This window comes from Peromyscus leucopus, chromosome 20, assembly GCF_004664715.2.
Source record: "Peromyscus leucopus breed LL Stock chromosome 20, UCI_PerLeu_2.1, whole genome shotgun sequence".
NCBI classification, from domain to species: domain Eukaryota; kingdom Metazoa; phylum Chordata; class Mammalia; order Rodentia; family Cricetidae; genus Peromyscus; species Peromyscus leucopus.
The window spans coordinates 8,773,811-8,799,109 of NC_051080.1; the positions used below are offsets into that span (position 1 = coordinate 8,773,811).

The 25,299-nt window shown below is 40.6% G+C and overlaps 1 protein-coding gene across 2 annotated transcripts in view; it reads left to right on the forward strand.

Annotated features, from left to right (window-relative positions):
* The window catches only part of Nell2 (neural EGFL like 2), a 294,190-nt gene that overhangs the window by 62,674 nt on the left and 206,217 nt on the right, over window positions 1-25,299 (forward strand). For both annotated transcript variants that reach the window (XM_028869297.2, XM_028869298.2), the window contains exon 4: window positions 1,905-2,055. In XM_028869297.2, the coding sequence (XP_028725130.1) occupies window positions 1,905-2,055 (151 nt within the window). The remainder of the gene's footprint in view (window positions 1-1,904; window positions 2,056-25,299) is intronic.

Consider the following 25,299-nt stretch of genomic DNA (forward strand, 5'->3'; position numbering starts at 1 on the left):
ACAAATAAATGGAAAGATACCATGTACTTGAGGATTTGAATAATTAACCTTCTTACACTGCCCCATCACTCCAAATGACCAAAGGGTTCAGGGCGATCCTAACAAAAACTCCATGACTTTTTTCAAAGAAGTACTAAAAATTTCTAGAAATATGTGGATCTAACAATCTCTATGTATTCAGTCAATGTGCTGTCTGTTCCCCAGATACATTTAACAGAGTCAGATTTCTAATGTAAACTATAACTTGTCTCTGTTATGTAGTGGCAAGTACATGTGGTTACCAAAAGCTGGAGGAGGTGGGGAGCTAGTCTTATGACTGCTTATTTGCTTTGGTGGTCAAATTCTTCTAACTGAGACATTAAGGTGGGCAACAAATAAATCTGGTATGTGTATACAGCTAAATGATTATCAGAATCATGCTAACCTACCCATCCCCTCATATGGTTGCCATTTTTGACATAGTGAGATTTACGATCTATTCCCAGTAAGTGTGAAATTGAGTGTTAATAACCATACTCTTCACTATGGTGCACACTGGAGCTCCAGGATGTATTAATCCTGTAAAGATAAGATTTTGAAGCTTTACCCAGTATCTCCTGGTTTCCCATATTCTCTCAGCAGTGACAGCCACCCATCTACTGTCAGCCTCTCTGAACTCAGTGTTGAGTAGATTCCACGTGAGTCTGTGGCGAAAAATGCCTGTGGGTTGGTGACACAGGACATACACTACTCTCCAAACTCCATTCTTCCTGTTGGGAACTACTTACCGGAGCCTGTTTTCACCTAGAAAAGATGAGAATGTTTTGACCACAACAGACTGCCTTTCTGACACGCATCAGTCCTGTGCACACAGTATAAATCAGAAAACTTCATGTGATCGGGGGCTTGAATGAGAGAGTTTTCTGACCACCCAGCCCCACTGCTTTCTCTACTCTGTTTCTCCCACGTCTTGTCAGTTCTGAGTTTGGAGTTCATGACTAAATCATTTGAAAGTGCAGAATAAAGTTTCTCTTTTCTTAGGCAAACTTGCTGGGCTGGGCTTTCGCTAAGCCCATGGAGGAGGGGGTGGAATTAAGTCCTACGTATTTCTTTCAACAAATATGGTGAGCAAAATTGATCTTCCTGTTTCATCCACTGCACAGAAGGCTGAGAGTGACTAATTTCACTGATCTTTTCAAGAATCTATTTAGAGCGAGCCTTCTGGCAGAAGGTTCCACTCCAGAGAGAGAGGCACACGGATTTTAAATCCAGTTTTCTCTCAGATGTCAGAAAAGCTGCCTGGCTGTAGGGTGGCCGGTCACTTGGGTCTTATGTTACCTGGCTCTAGCATGGTTGGTCGCTTGGGTCTTGTAGGACACACATCTCTTTGCCCTTGATCCTGATGTAGTTATGGTTAATAGGCCAGAGAAACTGTGTAAAGAGAAAAGTTGGGAGCGCTCATTTACTGGGGATGTTTTTTGATTCCCCCCTCAAAGGTGACATGTTTTAAAAACAGATTCCTGAAACATATGCATCAATTCATGTGATCTCGTGGTGCCCTGTGTTGTATACAGCATGAAGTCTTACTAGGGGGATTTACCATGAAAAGCTAAACTGTGGTATTTATGAGTTATTCTTTGATGAAGCTTTTAGAAAGGTGTTGTTTGTAAGTTATACCTTATAAAATCAAATTCTAGTGTATTCTTGTTTTTTTTTTTTTTTTTTTTTTTGTTTTTCGAGACAGGGTTTTCTCCGTATAGCTTTGCGCCTTTCCTGGAACTCACTTGGTAGCCCAGGCTGGCCTCGAACTCACAGAGATCCGCCTGCCTCTGCCTCCCGAGTGCTGGGATTAAAGGCGTGCGCCACCACTGCCCAGCTAATTCTAGTGTATTCTTAATGTGTGTTTATTGTTTATTCAATTTTAGATTCCCCCAGAAGCATAAAAGCACCCACTGCTACAGCTGAGCGCTTTCTCCAGAAGCTGAGAAATAAACATGAGTTCACAATTTTGGTGACCCTGAAGCAGATCCACTTAAATTCGGGAGTTATTCTCTCCATCCACCACTTGGATCACAGGTAGGTGGGGCTTGTGAAGGTTCTGGCATTGTCTTTGTGTGATTGCATTACTCTACAGAAGAGCAGTAAACACAAGCCTGCTATGAGAGATGCGCGAGGGACCTAAGAACACAGAGTAGTATGTATTATGCAGAACTGCAGACAGAGTTCTGCCTGAAAGCGGAGGGAACCGCTGCATCGAAGCATGTTGGGAGCACACAAAGGTCCACTTCTAAGACACGTTTGTCAATTCCCAAATTCCACAGGGGCTATCTTCCTCAGTGCTAAAGACAAACATACTTCTTAATTTCTCATCATTACCCACGAAAGTACTGCATTCCACCACCCCCTGTTGGAAAGTGGCTGTGCTTAGAATTTAGTGATCTTATAATTTTAATCACATACCTGGAACTTAACCTGTGAGCCATGGCACTCACAGCTGTGTTCAGGAGTGTGGACTGAATGACAATACTGTTGTATGAGCACTTTCTACTTTCTTTCACATGTGGAAGGACCAGTAGAAGAGCTGGCCAAAGAGAGAAGGGTGAGGAGAGTCACCCATATCCTTGACATGGATAGCTATAGACAGATGTACATATACTGAATAATACCCGAATATGGAATAATAGCATAGAATAATGCAGGCCTGAAAAATAACAATTCTGACAATGGAAGTATCTGTGTGTTCACATTTTGACTCTTAGTCCTGTTATATATTATCTATTAATCAGGCAAGTCACATGGCTATGTGTGTCTCCAACTGCTCATCTACCAAGTGGGATATAATGACTGCCCCTTCTTAGGTGATTTTGAAATCAAGTTTATAAACCCGAGGTGCTTTAGATACATAATAGCATTAATGATCTTGTTCAGATTTGGAAAGAAGATTTATTCTTATTGGAGATTAGGCAGTCTGAAACTTTTCACATCTTTCCCAAATACCAAAGGCCAGACTTAATCAGAAGTATGAGAATAACAAACGCAGCAAGACTTTGAGAGGAGGGTTCTCAGGTACACTTGTTCTTGGGTTTTGAGGTCTTCCTGCACTCCATCCTCAGCACCAAAGGATGATTTCATGGGGCTTGTTCTCCTCTGGGGTCTGGCCTGTGCTGGAGGGGAGCGCATACATGCAGACATCCAGCTGGGAACTGCTTAGGACCTTGAGGGCAGGGTGGGAATGGGTGGGGAGTGTGGTGGTATTCTAATTGTACTGAAATGTGATTTTGATTGTATGTTAATAAATAAAGTTGCCCGGGGGTCAGAGCTATTAGAGCCATAGACAGAGTGTGGCGGTGGTGGCCCATGCCTTTAATCCCATAGATCTCTGTGTGTTCAGGGATACAGCCAGCACTGGAGACATATGCCTTTAAGACCTGGGGGGCTGTACATACAGACAGTGACGAGGCAGTCACGTGTTTGGGTTTACAACCAATGAGAAGGCAGAATGACTATGAAATGACTTACACACAGGGAAATAGCTCTTTTTTTCAGGAAGCTAAGACCACCACAGGAGGAAGGGTGAGATTTTAACTCTGAGCTCTGATCTCTTGGCTTTCTCTTTTACATTGGTTCTGTGTTTCTTATTTAATAAGACGGTTGGTTACATCTACAGGGGAGCCCCATCTCCACATAGTTACTATAGCTTACCCCTTGCCACAGACCTTTCTTCGGGTACCCACAATGAGGTTGGGCTTGTGTCTGTGGCACTGGACCTCTGACCATGTCAGCTGGGCTTTCAGGGACCATGAGTCACACAACATAAAGGAAGACTATTCCTAAGGAGAATAGCCTGTCATCTGTCCATGCTAGGGACATTTCTCCTTTATGAACTCGCTAGGTTTTTCTTTCTCTGTGAAGACATGCAACTCAGCCACCCGTCCTCCAGATGCAATCACTTCTATGTGATGGCCACTCCCAGCTTCCTTCCTTATCCCTCTTCCTGTGTTAACCTGTTCTGACTGCACCCTCTGCTCATTGTGTTCTTGTATTAAGTTCTACATGGTTTCTGTTTCTGGGGTCCCTGTATTAATTTTGTAGGTTGTTTGCTTGTACATCTTATGTTTTTCTATAATATCAACACATTTTAGTCAAACTAATACCACATTTGTGATATAGCATATCTTTCCATTTATGTAAAATGTGACTTATTTTTAAGGCATTACTTCTCCAGTGTGCGCTACCTTTAGTATTCAGTAGAGGTTAAGAGTATAGCCCTGGAAGCAGACTGCATCTCATTGCCCTACCACTCACTGGCTTTGTGACTGCATACAAATGCCCCACTTTGCACCTTAGCGTCCTCATCTGTAAATACATACAAAGCCTTTGAAATGCTAGTGAAAAGGTCTACAGAAGCCCTGTAATCACACAAGGTCCACACTCTCATTCTCATCCTATTGATGAGACAAACACACATCAGAGGTGCTGTGAACTTTTCAGAAGAGCCTGTGGTAAGGGGCTTGAGCCCAGGCTGCACCACTATGAAGGCAGTGTTCCTGGGGAATCATCAGGTCTCCTGCCGATTTTCTCTCCCACAGCATCACCTAACCATCTAGTGAGAGCATCAGGATCCAAACCCACTTCATCTGATTATTGAGTCTGATTTGCTGACCACCTCACAGTGATATGTCCTAAACTGGCACTTGATGGACTTTTCGCTATGCAGTTTTTTTCTTTTCTCGTTTCTCTATTTTCTCTCTCTCTCTGTGTTTGTGATATATATATGGTATATACTTGTATTTGTATGTTCATTACCATAACCCAAGGGCATGTACACAGGAATGGCAGAGGTAGATACCAGATGTCCTAATATCATTCTCTGCCTTATTTTCTTGAGACAATGTTTCTTACTGAACCCAGAACTCACCATTTTTGTCTACATTTGTTGGCCAGCAAGCTACAGATGTTTCTTCCCCCTTCCCCAACTAGAGGTACAGGCTCATGTCTAGCCATACCTGGTTTTTACATGGGTGCTTGGGATCCACATTCAGGTTCTCATGTTGCACATCAAGCTTTTTTTGGGGGGGCGGGTGTTTCAAGACAGGGTTTCTCTGTGTAGTTTTGGTGGCTGTCCTGAATCTCGCTCTGTAGACCAGGCTGGCCTCAATCTCACAGAGATTTGTCTGGCTCTGCCTCCCGAGTACTGGGATTAAAGGCGTGCGCCACCACTGCCTGGCACATCAAGCATTTTTACCTACCAAGCCTTCTCCTAGCCCCTGTCTTTTAAATTCTGATCCATATGTTTAGCCTCATCATTTTGTGGATATTTAAGGGCATTTGTGGGTGTATCCATGGGAACAGACAAAACAAAGTGAACATGCAGATAAAGCAAAGGAAGAAACTTGGCTAAACATTGAAGAGGATAACACCATTCCTGATGCTCAGACAATAGACATTTTTCCCATGACCTTTTCCTAGGTGTCTGTAGTGATGGCCCACAGCAAATATGGTTGGGGGTTCATGCCATGTGGTGGCATCTTGCCATAGTAGACCCCAAAAAACCCCAGGGTGCCTGTAATGTGTGGGACAGTTATGTGCACCCGAGATTTTCTCTTGACTATGCCAGAAGCTTCTGTTTTGTGACGTGTTGGCTTTCCATATTAATTGCTGTTCTTTGTGTAACTCTGTCGCTTCTAACTGGCAATGACTGGTACAAGTCCAACTCTCCCTTTCTGGTTTCTTATAGTAAGGGCTCGTCTATGTTCTGCAAGAGGTTCATAGTGCTGATTGTGGGTGGGGCTGTGTGAGTTTGGGAGACTTCTGAGCATGTGCTCTTGCATGCCAATTAGAAAGCTAATGGGCAAGAGTCTGTGTGGTTGGGCTGCATGACTTAGAGGAGAAAGTGTCTGTAAGGAAACAATTACTAGATCGACAACATTACCAGTAGAGATTCTGTGAGGCTGTCTCCATCTGGCTGTGGTCCCCTTCCTCTGGGCTAATTGCAGGGAGCCATAGCTATCAGTCACGGGAAGTAAGGAGAAGGCAGGATGGGATGGAGACTGGAGATTCCGGCTCAGCTCCGGGACACACAGACTGAAGCGGAGCTGTTTGGTAGGAGAGTGTGTGTCAGCACAGAGGCTGGCTTGCTCTTCTCCTGTGCAGCCTCCTTCCTCCCTCCCTGCCCAAGCCTACTCAAGTGTCCACGAAGCTAGGCCTGTCCTTTCCAGCTCCCATCATCCATCTCTTCTCACACTGGCTTCCCGGGCAGCGTTAGTCTCCTTCTTTTTGGTGTTCTAATTAGAACACTTCTGCTGATTGTGTGCATGCTCCATGTGTATTCACTCCTATTCATTCCACACAGGACATTGAACAACCTTTCTAATGCTGGGACATTTTTTATACAGTTCCTCATGTCATGGTGACCCCCAACCATAAAATTACTTCATTGCTATTTCGTAACTGTAATTTTGCTATTGTTATGAATCGTAATGTAAATATCTGATATACAGGAAATCTGATATATGACTCCCAAAGGGGTCACAGCCCACAGACTGAGAACCACTGATGTACAGGCACCAGGTTATCACCACTCCTGTTCCCAGCCAGCCAGTGTCATCCCTGGGGGAAACCAGGTTTTTTCACTGAAGACATTACATTTTTTGTATTTATTTATTTATTTATTTGTTTGTTTGTTAAATATATAATGTGTTGGCGTGTACATGCCTCAGGACATGTGGAGGTCAGAGGACATCTTACAGTAATTGTTCTCTCCTCCCATCATATAGGTAGGTTCTGAGGACTGAGCTCGGATTGTCAAGCTTGATAGCATAACCTTTACCCATCTTACCGGCCCCTTGGAAGGCATTTTACAAACAAGAGTGCAATAAAAAAAATAGACCTCATCTCATCAACAGTGTGTTGGAGCCGGCACACACTGTCTAGTGAGAGTTGGAATGTCATGAGCTGGTGGGGATTAATTTGTAGGTTATGATATGGAAATTAGTAAGACATAGAAATCAGCAAGTGTGACAAAGCACGGGTTTTAAAATCTGTATTTTTGATAAGCTTTAGCTTTTACTGTTTCTCATGTGCTAACCTTTGTGCACAAGTAGATACTAGAAAGATGACCGTGGCATGGGAAGAAGAGGATGGGGGAGAGGTGGACAATGTTGTCAAGAGTCCCAGGAGACAGGTAACATGACATGACCATGGAAGGGTGACCAGTGGGGGGAGAAAGAGGAAGGTAGGAGAGGGCTGGGGTGGGGTGGCGTCAGGGAGGTGGGGAAAGAGCAACAAGGACTAAACATGCTCGGAACTCCCATAATGAAACCTGTCACTGGATGTGCTCAACACAGACTCACACAGTAGCCACCACCACCACAGTCTCTATGGAGATCATTGAGACGATGTCTTTGAGTTATTCTCTGCAGTGCAGAGAACCAGTGCCAAACATTCTGCAGCACAGTGCTGCCTGCGACCCTAGCACCTGGTGACCACTGCCATGTGGCTTCCTCGTCCTTTTCGTCAACTTGTTGGTGTGAAATCTTACATGATTGGCAACAAATTTCTGCTATACAGTTAGGTCATTACTGTCAAGGATTATATATTGTTATATATTAAAGTTGAAAATCCCATTCTGTATATCATGTTGTTACACAGTTAGATGCTTAAATAAATACTTGACAGATGAAGGGATGAGTGAAAGATAGAAAGTGTGAACATGTCTGTGACCTGGAATCATCAAATTTGTCACTGCTTCCTTTTGGGTGCAAAACGGAACTGGGGGACTGCTCAGGTGTCTCTGTGGATGCATCAGTGCCCGGTCACTTCTGAAATGTCGTTAGCTCCAGCATGAGTGATCCAGTCCACTAACAGGCAGCCAGTGCATCAAAACAGCTATAAGACAAGTTCTCCGAGAATAACAACTCCTGTAATGAGCCGTTCCACAACTGGAAACCTAATCACACAAGCTGGTTGGTTTGGACATGGACTGAGAGGCCTGCCCTGGATTCTGCAGTACCCAAAGGCAGCGAAGAACAAGAAAGAAGGGAAGACCATCAAGAGCGTCTCAGAACTGGGAGCAGGTGCTAGTGAACCATGGTGTGCAAACAGCACCAGACAACAGCCTAATTGTGAAACTATGAGGTCCTCACTGGCAGTGCACCAGTGAGCCACAAGGAAAGCTCATTTGCCTGCCCATCTGACATGCCAGCTTCAGGTGGCGTTGTTCAAAGGGAGGCTGCTATGAAAATTAAAGCACAAGTTTACGCGAGCATCATGGGCTCGGGTTTTCCCGAGTATGCATAGCCATCTTTATCTCCTATAAACAACCCCCAGATCTGTGCACCTGTCTGAAAGAACCAAGACACTTGGGACTGTCAACGCAGCCCGCTCCGCATTTCACATTTCTGAAGACTGTATTTCAAAGAGAAAGAAAAGAAAACGGGTCAATAATTTTAAGATGCTGCTAACAATTTCTTCAGTGACTGGAGAAGAAAAATATACACAAAAGTAAAGGCTTGCTGAAAGAGCAAAAATAGATTTGTCAGTAAAAATAAATGAGAACTATCTCTGCAATTTCCAAAGACCTGTTTTTCTCCTTTGTGTTTTTCAAAAACTAGTTTCTTTCAGATAAACAGAGTCCACTTTACAGATGTGGTATGATTACCTGGCCTATCTTCTTTATAGTTTATGAGATTTCTCTCTTTTTATGAGATGGTCTTGGGATTTACATAAATTGGTTCTCATGAAGTTGCTCTTAGAATTTTCCTGATATCCAAGTGTTATTTATGCTTCTAGCTTCGAGTGCTCTATGAATAGCATACACAGAGATAATTTGTGGCAATAGTTTTGCAGATAAATATAAAAATGTCTTGTAGTTTGCCATCTTTTTCAGTGTTAATCAACTTGAGGTGAAAAATGATTTTTTTCTACTCTTTTAATATTAATTATTACACATTCTGGAAGAGTAAGAATGCATTCCCATGTGAGGTTGATGAAATGTACTTGTGAGTGCTTGTCATGCAGTAAGCCTTTTTTCTTTTGTGACATAAGTAAGTAAAAATTAGACTTGATAGCAATATTTGCTTGGTTTAATGGTTTTGAACTAAAAGATGACCTTGTTTATTGTGGATAGAATTAACAGGTTGTCATAAAAGCTGCTACATCCTTCATTCTTTGGCTGTGTACTAATAACATTAAAGATAATGAGATTTATAAATTAAAACTTCAAACTCCAAGATCTACATGATCTAAGCCCCCTCACTCAAATCTTGTTTCCCCTATAATAGTGTTTCTATGTAATTGTTTGTTTCCAACACAATTGCATTTCTAATGTGCATTTTATACCTCCTCTATTCTGAGGTGGCTGTGATGAATCTTCTAATGTAAGTTTGCATTCATACTGAGAGGCATGGGGGTGGCGTTGTTCATCAGAGAAATAGAACTAAACTTGGGACTTTGTAAACAAATAGCATTTGCCTGCTTTCTATCAGTACCATGTTAAGTAAGGTTAACTGATGGAACAAAATTTATGTTTAGAATGTAGAGATAATATCCTAGGGCACAAATCTCCCCCTGTGCTGAAGAAGTGAGTGAAAGGCTCACATGGTTACTGCTGTTGTGATTATTTGCTGTGTGATCCCAGCTGCTCCATCATACATCATACTATGCCTCCCGAGTCAGGGATGGTTCTAGGTTTCCATCCTGTTTTGACCATGAACAGTCATGAGGCTCTCAATACACCAGACTGTGATGAGCTCCTTCTCTTCTCTATTGCTTCAATAAACTGGAGATCCTGAGGGACCAGTGCTGTGGCTGTTGGCTAGGCAATGTACTGAACATCCACACAGTCTTGATCTGAGGGCATTTAGTCTTTCTGACTCAGTACCACAACAATTCTCTGTTATTCTGTACATTACTCATTTATTTTTGTTTACTTTAAGTGATCTTTCTTACCATGAGGTCTAGTACCCTAAATTACATCTACCTAGATTGCACACTAATATTGGTAAGAAATGAAGATATAATTTTTCCCCAGAGTGATAACTAATTAGCCCAGTGTCAGTCATTTAAATTCCTCTTTTTCATATGAAATGAAATCTTATGTTAATGTTAAAAGTTAATCCTATTTTCACTCCTGTGTTATTAACTAGGTAAATGTACCAGCAATCTACTGTATGCAGCCATTTTTCTATTTTAAATGTGGGTTTCAGTGTACCCATTTTAAAAGTGTATACTATACTTCATGTCTTTTTGTTCCTCTTAAGAATCTGCTTTTGCTGTCTGGAATATCATCCTGGTATGACACTTAGGATCAGTTGTCAGTTTACAGTACAAGCATGACTAGGCCTTATACTGGAATGATATTGCATTTATAGATTAAATTTGTTAACTTTTTATTTAATTCTCATGGTACTAGCCTTCTTATCCAGGAATATGGCTTGTCTTTCTATTTTTCACATTTTATGTTCTTTTCTTATAAGAGTACACACATACTTTATTAGATTTATTTCCAGGATTCTTTATAGGTTGGCTGCTGGTGAATTAGGATCTTTACTTTGTATGGTATTTTCTATTTTGAAAGAGTTATCAATTGCCATATTACTAGAAAATCATATTTTTGCTTTGTATCAAAGGTGTGCATTCATTCACAGTATTTAAGCAAAATAATGTTGGGGTTTTTGATTCATCTTATCAACATTTTGAATATATTGTCAAAGTTTCTTCTACTTCTCTTAATGTGTGATGCATGCATTGGCATTTCAAGACTCTTTTCCAAGATGACCCTTTAGTGTCATTGCGATGTACTGTAAATCTGTTAAAGTCTTCTGACACGAAGACTAAACTACTCAAATAGTCTTCATGCCTCCGATCAGATTCTTAAAATGATTTTATACATCATTCATTAACATTTGCAGAGATCTTTCTACCACTTATTAATCAAGGAAATATAATTCAGTTCATTTAGAACAGTGGTTTGGCCTCTTTCACAGGGGTCACTTAAGACCATCCAGGGGTTGCCCAACACCATCGGAAAACACAGATATTTACATTATGATTCATAACAGTAACAAAAGTTATGAAGTAACATTGAAAATAATTTTATGGTTGGGTGGGGGTCACCACAACATGAGGAACTGTATTAGAGGGTCACAGCATTAGCAAGGTTGAGAGCCACAGATTTAGACCATGTTTTATTTTTCCCTGTAGTTTAGTGTGTTCATTTTTAAATAGCCAGGTAAAATGTTATTTTGCCATCTCTATTGACAATGAGGTTAATGTTTTCTGCATTGCTTAAAAAATCGTATCTTCCTTGATCATGTGGGCACTTGAATTCCATTGATTTTTTTGGTGAAAGTCTTATATTTTCTCTTGTGGTTGAAACCATGTATTGATTTGTTTTATCACAGCTGAAACAGAATTAAAGCCATTCATAGTTTACTTTTTTTTTGCCATTGACTTTTATCCATTGATCAGTTTGAAAGATGATGAATCATGTGGCACCATATTTCCTTTATTCTTTACCCCTTGGTTGTTTAAAACTGTAGGCATTATAAAATTATCAGTAGTGGGGGTAGGACATGCTGAGGATGGTGAGTGGTCCACAATACACGTGACTTGCTGGGTTTCATTGGCAGTTCATTTAAGCTAGCTAGTAAAATGCCCTGGCCAACACCAGAACAGGGGTGAGAAGCATGTTTGGAGCAAACTATAATGAGTTCTTTTGCAATTGTTTTAAGCTTAAGTGACACATTGACACACTAAGACTTTAAGCTATGTGTTTACATTGTGTAGAGTTTTACACAGTATTATATCCAAAATATTTTTTAATATGGCGTCTTGAAAATGACTATAATTTGTAAAATTTCAGCTCCCCAAGTACTTGTGAACTTGAAGTTTTATATATTTGTTTATAACTTGTTTCTCTTTCAGACATGATCATTCTTTTTTTTTTTTTTTTTTTTTTTTTTTTTTTTTTTTTTTTTTTTTGGTTTTTCGAGACAGGGTTTCTCTGTGTAGCTTTGCGCCTTTCCTGGAACTCATTTGGTAGCCCAGGCTGGCCTCAAACTCACAAAGATCCGCCTGCCTCTGCCTCCCGAGTGCTGGGATTAAAGGCGTGCGCCACCACCGCCCGGCCAACACATGATCATTCTTAATAGTCTTTTCATTGTTTTCCTTTTTTGTAAGAATTCATATATTAACAATACAAACTTATTGTCAGTCATATATATATATATATATATATATTCACATACACACATGCATTCAAACCATGATAGATTCCTTAGGCTAATGTTTCCTTTTATTATAAGAAAAATTTGGAATTGTTGCAAACCTACCTACAAGTTATGAAACAAGATAAAAAGTCCTTGTGTCTTGCCAGATTTCCCAGTTGGTAACATTTTTACCTCATTTGCTCCATCACCCTTAATCTTTTATTCCAATAACATCATAAACATTTTTCTATAGACATACAGCATACATCCTCAATTGCAAGAGGGCTAAGCAGGTAAACCCACTTACTGTGTAAGCCTGGTCCCTTGACTTCAGTCCCTGGGAGCTGCAGAAAGGTGGAAGGAGGGAACTCTTTCTCTACATGGAATGCACAACATGCATGTCTACACACACAGCACACACACTAGCAATGATGAAAGTAGGAATCAGTGTTGACACCCTACTATAACCAGTCTACAAACTCCAGCCAGCGTTTTATATCTAAACAACATCTTCTCTTCTTTCTTGGCTGTACTTAAGAGCACATGTTATCATGTTTTGTCGTGTGCCTTTTGTTTTGTTTTGGTATTATTTGTCTTAGTTTTTTATTTGTTTATTTTCATTTTCCTTTTTTTCCTTAGGAAAAAAGAAAGAACATGAAGTTGTGGAGGATCTGGTAGTGGTGTGTGTGGGGGAAATACCAATACAATAAAAATATATTGTATGAAAATATTTACAATCAAAACGTATTATATAAAAACATCTTTTTTGTCACTCTTTTTTATTCATTTTACATACCAACCGCAGATCCCTCTTCCTGCTCTCCCCACCCCCACCTCCCTCCCATCCACCCACCTCTCCTCCCCTCTCCCAACAGGGTAATTTCTCCCATGGAGGGACAGCTAAGCCTGGTCCATTCATTTGATGCAGAGCAAATCCCTCCCCTGCTGCATCAAGGGTGAGCAACGTGTCTGACCATAGGTGATGGGATCCAGAAAGCCAGATCATGCACCAGGGACAGATCCTGATCACACTGCCAGGAGCCCCTCAAACAGACCCAGCCACATAACTCTCTTCCGTATGCAGAGGGTCTAGTTTAGTCCCATGCAGGTTCCACAGCTGTCGGTCTAAAGTTCGCGAGTGCCTTTGAGCTTAGTTCAGTTGTCTCTGTAGATTTCTTCATCATGATCTTCCTCATATAATTCCTCTTCCTTCTTTTCTACTGGACTCCTGGAATTTGGCCTGGTGCTTGGTTGTGAATCTCTGCATCCGCTTCCATCAGTTACTGGATGAAGACTCACTTGGTTCAATTGGAGCTGGTGGCGTCTGTTTCTCAAGGAGCGGCTGTAGTCGTGGAGGATGGGTGGGGTTGGGGGGGGTAGAGTGGGGCTTGAGGGTACAGAGTCCAGTGGGGGATGATGGTAGTCAGGCCTGCCTGCAGGAGTCCTGCCTGCTGGCCTGCAACTGGGGCTGCAATAAATGGGGGTAAGGGAATACTGCTTGTGCCCCTGGGCCTAAAGCCTAGAGGCTGGGGTGATCGGCCATATAAAAATATCTTATTTAAAAAAAAGAAACACATGTTGCACTTGTGGTCCTTTATCATCTCCTCCAATCTGGAGCAACTCTGTTCTTTCCAGGACCTAGTATTCTCTGTGGCCTTACAGGGATAGGCTTCTTACCTTCATCCTGTAGGGTCATCATCAATGTCAAACCAGGAGAATGATGCGGGCCACACATTCTTGTCAGGACCCTCATGCAGCGAGGCTGGCATTTCTCAGTTTAGCACTGCTCTACTGAGATACAGTGTGTTGTTCTCTGTTGTCATGGGTGGTGTTGACCTTCCTCCCCTGAGCATGTTCATGAGTCCACAGGTTTTCCCTCTTTGGTTTGTATTTTATGGGGGGGGGGCATTTTTGCAATTTTATTGCAGAAATTTGTTCCTCATCAAACCTCCACCTACTTTTCTTAAACATCCTCTGAGTCTTCCAACTATAATGGATACTATTTTTTCTTATAGACATGAATAACATTCAAGTATTAAACATAATACTTGTAGTCAAACTTGAAGAAAATATATTTACACAAAATATATTTTAAAACACACAACTCAAACTGTGTTTACATTTCATTTTAAAATGGATATTTGTATCCCCTACATAAAACATTTTTAAAGTAACTATTATATCTTTCCTTATTGAAATTTATTCATGTGCAATAGTGAATAAAGTTTGTTCTTGGTTTTTCATTCCTAATACTTTAAGTGCATGTTTTTCTTCATTTTAAAAAGAAAACTGGTTGTTCATTTTCCATTAGCCAATAACTTAAAAAGAAGTACTACAAAATCTTCTAAATCTCCAGGTCAGTGGAGTTCAGACTGTATTGTGAAGGAGTCTTGATCAATCCCATTAAGGGAATGTGCTCATTTTTCAGCAGTTCATTTCTAAGAGGTTCCAGAATGGAGAGTCACATGGACACCTAAGTATGACAACACCATACACAGGCCTGATGATGCAAAAGAAAGATGTGGCAGAACCCAGGTTCAGAATAACTGTCACTCTAATTCAGTTCAGGAAACTGAAGAATGGGCACTTCTTTGAGGGCCTGCCTGAGGCCTCTTTTCCTCTCCCTTTTGGCCTGGTGAGGTGCCTGCCATGTTGGTGGGTAATCAGGATTTGGTAGATAAATGGCTGAAAATTATAGAGCATCTCTGGATATCAAGCCCATGGTAGCTGCTGGTTTCTTAAGGGCATTCGAGAGATCTCTGTATTGATTGTAAAGTTTAACCTTGATTAGGCTTCTCCTGGTTTAGACAGTTCTGTAAGCACATTAATGTGAATCAATCCCACTTGATGTTCATCATGATTTAGCAGTGGGTATAACTTCTGTCCTTGTTTCATAAATAAGGAAGTGGGTTCTTGAGAGGTGGTGTCCCAATTGTGAAGTTACAATAAGTTCTAGAATCAGCATCGAACTCAGGCTGCTCAGCATCACTGCCCCTCCTCCCAGTCACTGTCTGAACAGCTGCCCTTTCTGCCTGTCTTAAAAGAGGGCCCTGAACTCTCTACTTCCTTCAAAAGTCTGGCTGAGCACACTAGCTTTTTTGCTTCTGAAGACATTAGGAACGTGTTTTTCTCCCACAGCATCACATGGCCCATTAAATCAGATGTGGTATCAATATGCTCTACATGATAGGGAAGATGTTTTTTATTTAATATTTCTAATTGCTTGTCCGCACCAATGTGTATGGTCAAAACTTGGAAATGACGTTCTTCCTGTTGGCATTTCTCTGTCATATAGAACTCAGGGCCAGGTTGCTTTTGTTTCTGTGGCTAAGGGTGCCCTGTGCCCATTTCACTTGCTTAGGAACTCTTAGGTAATACCATTGCTGGCAGCAAGAAGTCACTCAGTGAGCAGTGCAGGACATCTTCAGTCTAAACAGGAGGAGGTGATGGTGCCCTGTGGTGCGCATCAGAAGGCAGAGTTGTAGTGTTGACAGTGTCTTCTCCCCAGTCGCTGTTCTTCCCATAGTCCCATGCTGAGCTTGCCTGTGTGACTGAGCTTTTCATCCACTGGAGTTTCAGAATGTGTTTCCTGCAAAGCCACCAAGGACTCCTTACAGCCTGCATTCAGTGGCCTACCAGATTACTGTCGACTTGTAGGACCTTAGGAAAGCAGACAGTGAACTTCAGAGGAAGGACCCCTTGGATCCTCCAGCATCCCTGTCACTGGAGACAGATCTCTTCCAAGCACTCAAGCATCAGTTTAGGTGAAGGTGAATATGGAAATCTCCCACTGGGGGAACCTCATTTTTCTCTTTACCGTATTTTGTGAGAGCAGAATTTTAAGTACACATTTGGGTTTATAAAACCATTTAAGCATCTGAAGATTAAGAATATTAGTGCATTCTCTTGAACATCACACACACACACACACACACACACACACACACACACACACACACACACACGCCCTCTCAACTCATCCCAAACTATAAAAGTATTCCATGTATGTGTTGATTTGCTTTTAAGGGATTACCATGTTTTTTAAAAGTCAGGACCAACTTAATCTCCTTCATAAGTAAATGTACACCTAGAAAACACCCCTCCATGTTTTATCCTATGTTTCTTCCATATTAAAAGCTTAGCCCCAATTATCTAAATTTAGAAAAAAATCAAGTAGCCTGTTAGTGGACTGGAAAGGCGGCTCAGTGAAGAAAGTGTTTATGACAAAAGCATGTGGATCTGAGTCCACCTACAACACTCGTGGAAAACCTGGGTACATTGGCACATGCCTGTAACTCCATCTTTCCATCTCTCCATCTCTAGGAGCAAAGACAAGTTGATTCTGGGATTCTTTTTTTTGTTGTTGTTTTTCGAGACAGGGTTTCTCTGTGTAGCTTTGCGCCTTTCCTGGAACTCACTCTGTAGACCAGGCTGGCCTCGAACTCACAGAGATCCGCCTGCCTCTGCCTCCCGAGTGCTGGGATTAAAGGCGTGTGCCACCACCACCCGGCTTGATTCTGGGATCTTGCTGACTGAAAGTTTCAGTGGAGACCCTGTCTCCAAATGTGAGATGGAGAGCTGCAGAGAAATGCACCCAGAGTCGATATCTGGCCTCCATATAGACATGCCAGACACCGAACACCCCTCCATGTACACAGCACTCTTTTACACACACACACACACACACACACACACACACACACACACACACACACGTACACACATGTACACTAGACACATTTTTGAGTAACAAGTACATAATATATCATACATGACTAAAGAATAATTTAGTGATTCCTCAATGAGCGAGTCATTTCCTTATAGGCCATGAATCTGTTTATATATCTATTTTAGATCCTTTCATAGTGAAGTGGGTAGGTTCTGAGGATCTGGCATATTAATAAATTGATTTTAAATCTAATTTGAGCAGAAGTACATATCACAGTACTCCTGCTTCTCTGCAGAATTGTATTCATTAGAGAAAGAAATCTCCTATTTCATGTCAGTATCCAAAAATGAGTGTTTGGATAGTATTTCTGTTTCTCAAACAAAATAAAATGATATATCAATACATTTATTAAATTTCATTACTATATCACAATATATAGATATACAGATGGATCCTTGAAAGTTCAGAAAATAGTGACAGCAGTGTTTGTATGAAAATAATTAAACCAGTCTCCAGTTTCCTTGTGTAACATGCCGATCTAAAAGTTCATGAAAGTAATTATGACCATTTCTGAAATAAGATGATGTTCATTGAAAAGGATAGTAAGAAACAAGAGTTTGGGAAGAAGATGAAAAGGACACATTGTCATCCTGGCACACTCGGGAGACACCTGCTGTCTTAGTCACCATTGCTGTCCCTGTGATAAAACACCTCAAGAAACAAGCTTCCTGGAGGAATTTCTCACTCTGGCTCATAGTTCAAGGCCGTCATAGTAGGGAAGTCTCAGCATCAAAAGCTTTCCGTGCGCTGACTCTGGGGAAATACTTTCCTAGGCAGGTGCCTTCTGGAAATCCATCAGCTTCAAATTCAGCTTCACTCGGGTTCTCAGGAACAGAGCTGCATGACACCAGATTCTTCACCAAGCAAAGCACGTGAATGGTCCCCATCCCAAGTGCTGACAGAGTCCTTAGTCCCCTCTGAACTTCATGAGCTAGGCTTCCATGGTCTACACTTCTCTCAGTACTTTTTAATCTTCCCAGACTCATCAGAATATCCCAGTAAGCTCTGCTGGCAGCATTTGAGGGCTTTTAAAAGCACTTTCCAAACTCTTCCGCATTCTTCCCACAAACTATTTCCAAAAGCTAAAGAACTAAAAAGTAAGTTTATCACAGAAGAGATTGTTTCTAGAAGAAACATTATTTCTTGCTTCTAATTAGGTTATTTATATTCACATATTTCTAAAATCATTATACAGTTTAATTACCATGTCTTAAAAGTCATGCATCATTAGTCACTGTCACATAATTTTAATTATTGTATTTTTATAATTTATAATTTTGATGTGGCAATCCTATATAGCTTATTCTTTCAGATCATTTTATGTATTTGTATTTTTTCACATTTTACTGAGATTTAAGAATCAGCTTGGATTTTGATTGGGATCTTATTAAATCTATACATAGATTGGGGTGATCATTGTATATTTATAGGAGAGATTTTTTTATTTCTTTCAGTTACATTTTAAAGTTATTTTATAAAGTTTTCACATATTTTAGACTACATTTATTTTTGGAGATTCTGTCTTGATATCTTAATTTGCATCACTTAGGATTTTATTTTTGTCTTTACCTATTACAACTGAATTTTGCACATTAATATTTAATCCAGCAAATTTGTTAACTAATTTGCTAATTGTAGCAGTTTTTTTTGTAGAATTTTATTATTATTATCCAAGTTAATAGTCATGTTAACTACCAATAAGATGTGATATTTCTTCATTTACAATTCTTTTATCTTAAAAAGTTATTTATTCTTCTGTCATGCAGTACATCCCTACCACAGCTTCCCCTCCCACTACTCCTCTCAGTTTCCCCAACTCTCCTCTCCCCCAGATCCATTTCCTCAGTCTCCCCACAGAAAAAAAAAAGCAGACCTAGGGACATCAGCCAAATATAGTACAACAAGATACAATAAAACCAGACACAAGCCCTTGCATCAAGGATGGGTGAGGCCAGCTCCAGAGAGGCTAGCTAATAGGGAAAGACCCTAGGAGGGACACACGGATGACCCTGTGAAGGAGAAGTGGATGAGATCTACATGAGTGGACTGGGTGGGGGGAGGTGGCGGAGGGTGAGGAGTGGGGCATGAGAACATAGGGAAATGGGAGGGTCGAGCTGGAACAGGGACAGAGTGGGAGGGCAGGGAGGGAAATAGCATGATAGATGAGGACATCATGGGAATAGGAAGAGCTAGGGTGCTGGGGAGGCTCTCAGGAATCCACAAGGATGACCCCACCTTGGTCTGCTGACAGTGGTCTAGAAGGTGCCTGGACTGGTCTACTCTGGTGGCCAGTCTAGTGAATTCCCTAACCGTTATCACAGAGCCTTTGTCCAGTGATTGATGGAGGCAGATACAGAGATCCAGAGCCAGGCACCAGGCTGAGCTCTTGGAATCCAATCGATGAGAGAGAGAGAAGGGATTCTGCAGGCAAGGGATGTTGAGATCATGATAGGAAAACGTTAAGAGATGACTGGCCTGCCAGGCGGTGGTGGCGCACGCCTTTAATCCCAGCACTCGGGAGGCAGAGCCAGGTGGATCTCTGTAAGTTCGAGGCCAGCCTGGGCTACCAAGTGAGTTCCAGGAAAGGCACAAAGCTACACAGAGAAACCCTGTCTTGAAAAACTTAGAATAAAGACAATATATTTAAAAAAAAAAAAAAAAAAGAGATGACTGGCCACACTAGTGGAAGCCCAGGAACTGTAGACTACAGGCTGTGGAGCCCCCATAGGACTGGACTAGGCCCTCTAGATATGGAAGGCAGTTGTTTGGCTTGAACTGTTTGGGGGGTACCCAGGAAGGGGGATCGGGATTTGTTCCTGGTTCATGGGCAGGCTTTGGGGGAGCCTGGTAACTGTGGTGTGATGCTTTGCACAGCCTTGGTGCAGTGGGAAGGGGCTTGGATCTCCCTGGGCTCAATATGCTGGGCTCTGCTGACTCCCCATGGGAGACTTTGATTTTGGGAATGTGGGGTGGCTAGAGAGGGAGGACTGGAGGTTGGGAGGAGGGAGGAGGGGAGATCTGTAGGTGGTATGTAGATTGAGTAGAAAATTTCTTAATAAAGAAATGAAAAAAAGGATGGATGAGGCAACCCAGTAGGAGGAAAAGAGTCTCAAGAGTAGGCAAAAGAGTCAGAGACACCCAGTACTTTAGTAGTCACCAAGATCTCTAATTTTGTCTGGACTGGAAATGAACTGACTGACATCATTATTCCTTATCTCATGGAAATACCCTTTGACATTCCAACACTGAATATGTGTTCCAGTTATTGGATTTTTTTTTGTGTACTTCATCTCATATAAAAGAACTTTTAATTTACTTGTCAACATTTAACAATATTAATGGATTTAAATTTTGTCAAATGTATTTCTTTTTGTGTTTGTTTTTTTGTTTGAGACAGGGTTTCTCTGTGTAGTTTTGCGCCTTTCCTGGATCTAGCTCTGTAGATCAGGCTGGCCTCGAACTCACAGAGGTCCACCTGCCTCTGCCTCCTGAGTGCTGGGATTAAAGGTGTGCGCCACCACTGCCCAGCTTTCAAATGTATTTCTATTGATTACAATTATTTTTTTTCTCATTTTGTGAGTGTTTGATGAATTACTGAGTGGCTTTGAAATGTGAAAGTAGCCTGAATTTTCTAAGCCCATTTGGCTGTTTTCTGTATGCATGAATAGATTAAATCTACTAATATTGCTTAGGTTTTATATAACTTTTTATGAAAGAAAACATTTTTAAATTTTCCTCTCTTCTAATGCCCTTGTCAGGTTTTAGACTCATAAAATGTGACAATGGTTTTCCTTATGAAATAGTTTTCATAAGAAGAGTATGAACATGAATGTATATAGACAATAATGATTTTTTTAAAGGTAACAAAAGACAGCCAAAGATGGTTCCTTGTAAAATCCAATTCAGTAACTAAGGTGATTAAGACAAGGCAGTATGAGATATGTAATCTAACACAAGAACACAAGAAATATGAAAGTGTTGTGACTGTACCTCAACATCATAATTTCTAGTAATAGATTTCAAAGACACTAGAGTGTGTGAAATCCTGAGGAAGAACTCAAAAGAATATTCGTTTTGGTGTTTTTTGAGACAGTGTCTCACTAGTGAGCTTTGGCTAGCCCAGAGCAAGCTATGCAGACTAGACTGACCTAGAACTCATAGCAATCCACCTGCCTTTGCCGTACTGAGCACTGTGATTATTGGTGTGCACCAATACACCCATTTCTTAAAATACTCAGTAAGATCCAAAGGAATCCAGGTAGTTGAATGAAATTGAGAAGACAAAGAAGGATACGAATGAGAACTCGGTAAAGAGAGCAAACTTCACGGTTCTGTTGTTGTTTGTCAGCACTATGGATGGATGCTAAGGCCTCAAGGGTGCTGGGCACGGACTCTACCTCTGAGCTACATCGCCAGCACAGGAGATAAAAATTTAGATATGAGGAGCTCAGGAAGACAGGTTAAAAAGTTCATTTGGGAGCTTCAAGGTTAGTTTATACTAAAGAAGAAAAAGAATATCAGGGATCAAAGAAAGATTTTTTTTTTTTTTTAAAAAAAGATAGCACTTTCATAGAGACATAAAGAAAAAACAGTGAGGAGAACATTGAAGATCTTCGGGATGGCACTGAAAATGTCTTCATCATCAGCATATCCCAAGGGAAGACATGAACTGTGAGGTGGGTAGTAGAAGACCTGTTAAATGAAATCATAACAGAAAACTTCCCCAGTATCGGGAAAGGGCTGGACATCCAGGTACAAGAGGCCTATAGAAGTGCAAATAGACAGGGTAAGAAGGAACCCTCACCCTGTTATCCTAGAGTCAAACTGGTGAAAGCATGAGACAAAGACACATTTTAAAATCTTCAAGAGAAAGCCACTGTCACGTTTAAGGCCAGTCCTCCTAGACTAAGAACAAATGTTTCTAGCAGGTACCCCTCAAGGCCAGGAATGATGGGTCTCAAATCCTGAAAGAAATTTAGCACCAGCTCAGGTTTCTATTTCCAGCAAGGCTACCCTTCAAAATTAAAGAAGTAATGACTTTCCAAGGGAAGAAAAAACTAAGGGAATTTATGATCAGCCTTCCAGCCATACAAAAGATGCTTGAGGGAGTCCTATGCTGGCAAGTAGAAGAAATGAAAGTAACATTATGATAACATATGAATGTATAAATTTCACTAGAGGAGAAAAATAATCCAACATCATCAATACAGTAAACCATCACACAGAAATATGATAGGAGCAAAATAAACAAAAACTGTTCAGAAAAACTAGATGAGAATCAAAATGACATTTGTAAGGGCATACTTTCTGAATGATAACTACATTGAGATGGTTTAACTTGCCAATTAAAAAGTACAAGTTGGCTAAATGAATTCCAAAAGGAAAGGCCCAATAATATGCTCCCTACAAGAAAGCCACATCATCAGAAGAGATGCACATTCAGGTTGAAGAGTGACAGTGATATTCCAATCCAATAGAATTTGAAATGAGCAAATGCAGGTATACTAGTATCTGATAAAACAGATTTTAAAATAAAAAATAAGATGAGACAGAGAAAGTAACTGTATGATATCAAGGGATCAATTCATCAAAAAAAATATAACATTTATAGATGTCTTTGTACCTAATGGTGGAGCTATCAATTGTACAGGACACAATTAGACATAAAAGGAAAAATAGTTCAGCAATTGGGGGATTTTGATTCTGCACTCCTCACTAGTGGACGGACTACCCAAACAAAAACATCGACAGACATGATGCTTACACTATCATTTATAGATGGAAGGACTTCAGTTGTCTGTAGAACATTCCATCCAAAGCCTGCAGAATACACATTCTTTTAATTAGCACATGGAATTTTCTCTAGAAAGGAGAGTATACTATGAAAAAAACCCAATTCTTAATGAACTGAAAAAAAATAGAAAAAATAGAAATTATATCTACAATCTTTTATCACAGTGGGATGAAACAGCAAGATGTAAACAGTTTATAAATATATGAAAACTGAACTTTTAAGCAAGCAGTGAATCTTTTTCAAATTGGAAGGGAAAATTTTGAATATTCTTAAAAAATGAAAATGGAAGAACAGATTCTCAAAACATTTGGGACAACAGCAAAAGAAATGCAAAAGATGTTTCGGACATGAATGCCCACATAAAAATGTAGAGAGCTTTCAAACATATAACCTAATATAAACAAGAGCAAATCATAACCAAAATCAACAGGATGAAATAAATAACAAATGTCAGAGCAAAATTGATGAAATCAAGTCTAAAAAAAATCACAACACGAAGGAACAGTCCAAGAGATGGATGACTCTTTGGACAAACAGATGGAAGAAACTGACATGACAGGAACTTGATAAAATTTGAAGATATTGTTTTAGAAAAATGTGGATAAAAATAATGGAAAATCTAGACGTGGACTCACTACCACAGTTGAGCTAAGAAGACAGAAAAAACCTGAAGGTATTAATAAGGAGTGCATTATGAGGGACTCTGGAGAAACAGAAGGACACAGTGTATATGTTACAAAAAGTATCCACTAGGCTGGCTCACTTTAAAATAGCGGCCACAGTGGCTGGGACCTGCCAGCTGCTTAGTCTTCAAAGCTGGATTCCACCAATAAAACCAAATAACACAACAACTAGGAACAATGCTGATTAAAACATATAAATGACACCAATGTATATAACTTTGTGTTATTACTCTAGATAATTTGGATTTAACAAATGATTTTCCATATGACATAATTAGAATACCAAGTAGCAGATACTGCAGAAAATTAGGTGGAATGGTAGAAACAGGAAAACTGTCAGTGTTTCATCCCTTTGCATTTTAAATCTGAAGTCCTCAGACCCTAACTTTACTGTCTTTTCAGTGTGAGGTTTTTCAGATCTCCAAGGAACAAGCATTTGTGAAATTTGTTCCAGGGTGTGGAAAATATGACAGCTTCTCATTTGCTTTTGAAGGCTGTCCCATTCCTGATTCCTAAATGTGAGCACATGTACATGCATGTGTGCACATCACATATGTACACATATGTACTCAGTCGCAAGACAGTGCCCAGTAGGAATAGCGATTCTAACATTTTCACTAAAATGATAGAAGATGAATTCCAGAGATATATTAGAAAATAGATATATTAGAAAATAGATATATTAGAAAATAGAATATTGTAGCATGGCTTCTTATGAACATGAATATGAATGTTCATATTCCAATATTTGTGATTTTTTAACACTGCCCATCAGTGCATCTATAATAATTATCAGTAAAACTGTGTTATGAGTAAGCCAAAAGATGTAGTGAAAGGATTAGATCTAGTAATTTGTGTGAAAAGCAGTGAGAGCCATTGAGAGTTGCATGTGTGGGTCACTTAAGTAGACAATGAATTCAGTGACCCATGTGGCAGTGGAACTCCCTGCATTTGCTTGGGACCTCGTATCCACTTTACCCACCCACACGTACTCAAATAATTGGCCATGAATTTAGTACTTGCTTGGCCATCCCTACACTATCGACCCATCTCTCTGCCTCGGTTGTACCCTTGTGGCTGACCTGTACTGAGTGGTCTTAATGCACCATCTGACTGCTTACAAACGCATCCTTTCCATTTTACCCTTTAGTCCATTTGCTCTCTCAGCCCAGACAAATGTTTCACATCTTCGCTTCCGTACTGCTAACCCATGTGTCCTCACTTAGAGGATGAATTGAGTCCTAAAAGAAATCAAAAGAGAGTTTCCGAAGCTGCCCCCACTGCTGACTGCAACCGTGTGTCTCTTTGTCTTCTCGGAGGCTTTATTTGCCTTCCCTGTCCATGACCCTAACAAAGGGCGCCTCTGCAGCTGTATCGCAGATCCCGTCCTGTTTCAAGGACACTGCCACAGGACTATACATCTTTTCTAGTGTTTTGGTTTTGTCTCGTCTCCGGTGTGTGTTTTCAGTGTATAAATATTTTCAAAGCAATAAAACCCAATCTTCCTGTTGATGTCACATTCGTTTCTTTTAGCTGCCCCCATGTGCCCTCTCTTGCTTTTTACTGGGTTCACTCCACTCAGGCACAGCTTTACTGCTTCACTAAAAGTCATGATGTCCCTGTTCCCAATTCTGAGTCTCCATCCTATTGAACTCTGAGCGGCACTTCACTAGGCTGGCGATTCCCTCTACCCTGGCTCCACTGCTCACACTGCTGGCTGCATCCTTTCCTGAGCAGAACTCGTCCTGCCAATCGGGTGATGTTTTTGCAATGAATGTCTGTATAAAAATGTAGAAAGCTCTCAAATATATAACTTAATAAAGACAATACCATATCATAAGCAAAATTAATGGAAGGAAATAAGTAACAAAGATTAGAGCAAAATTGTCAAGTCAAAAAAATCAC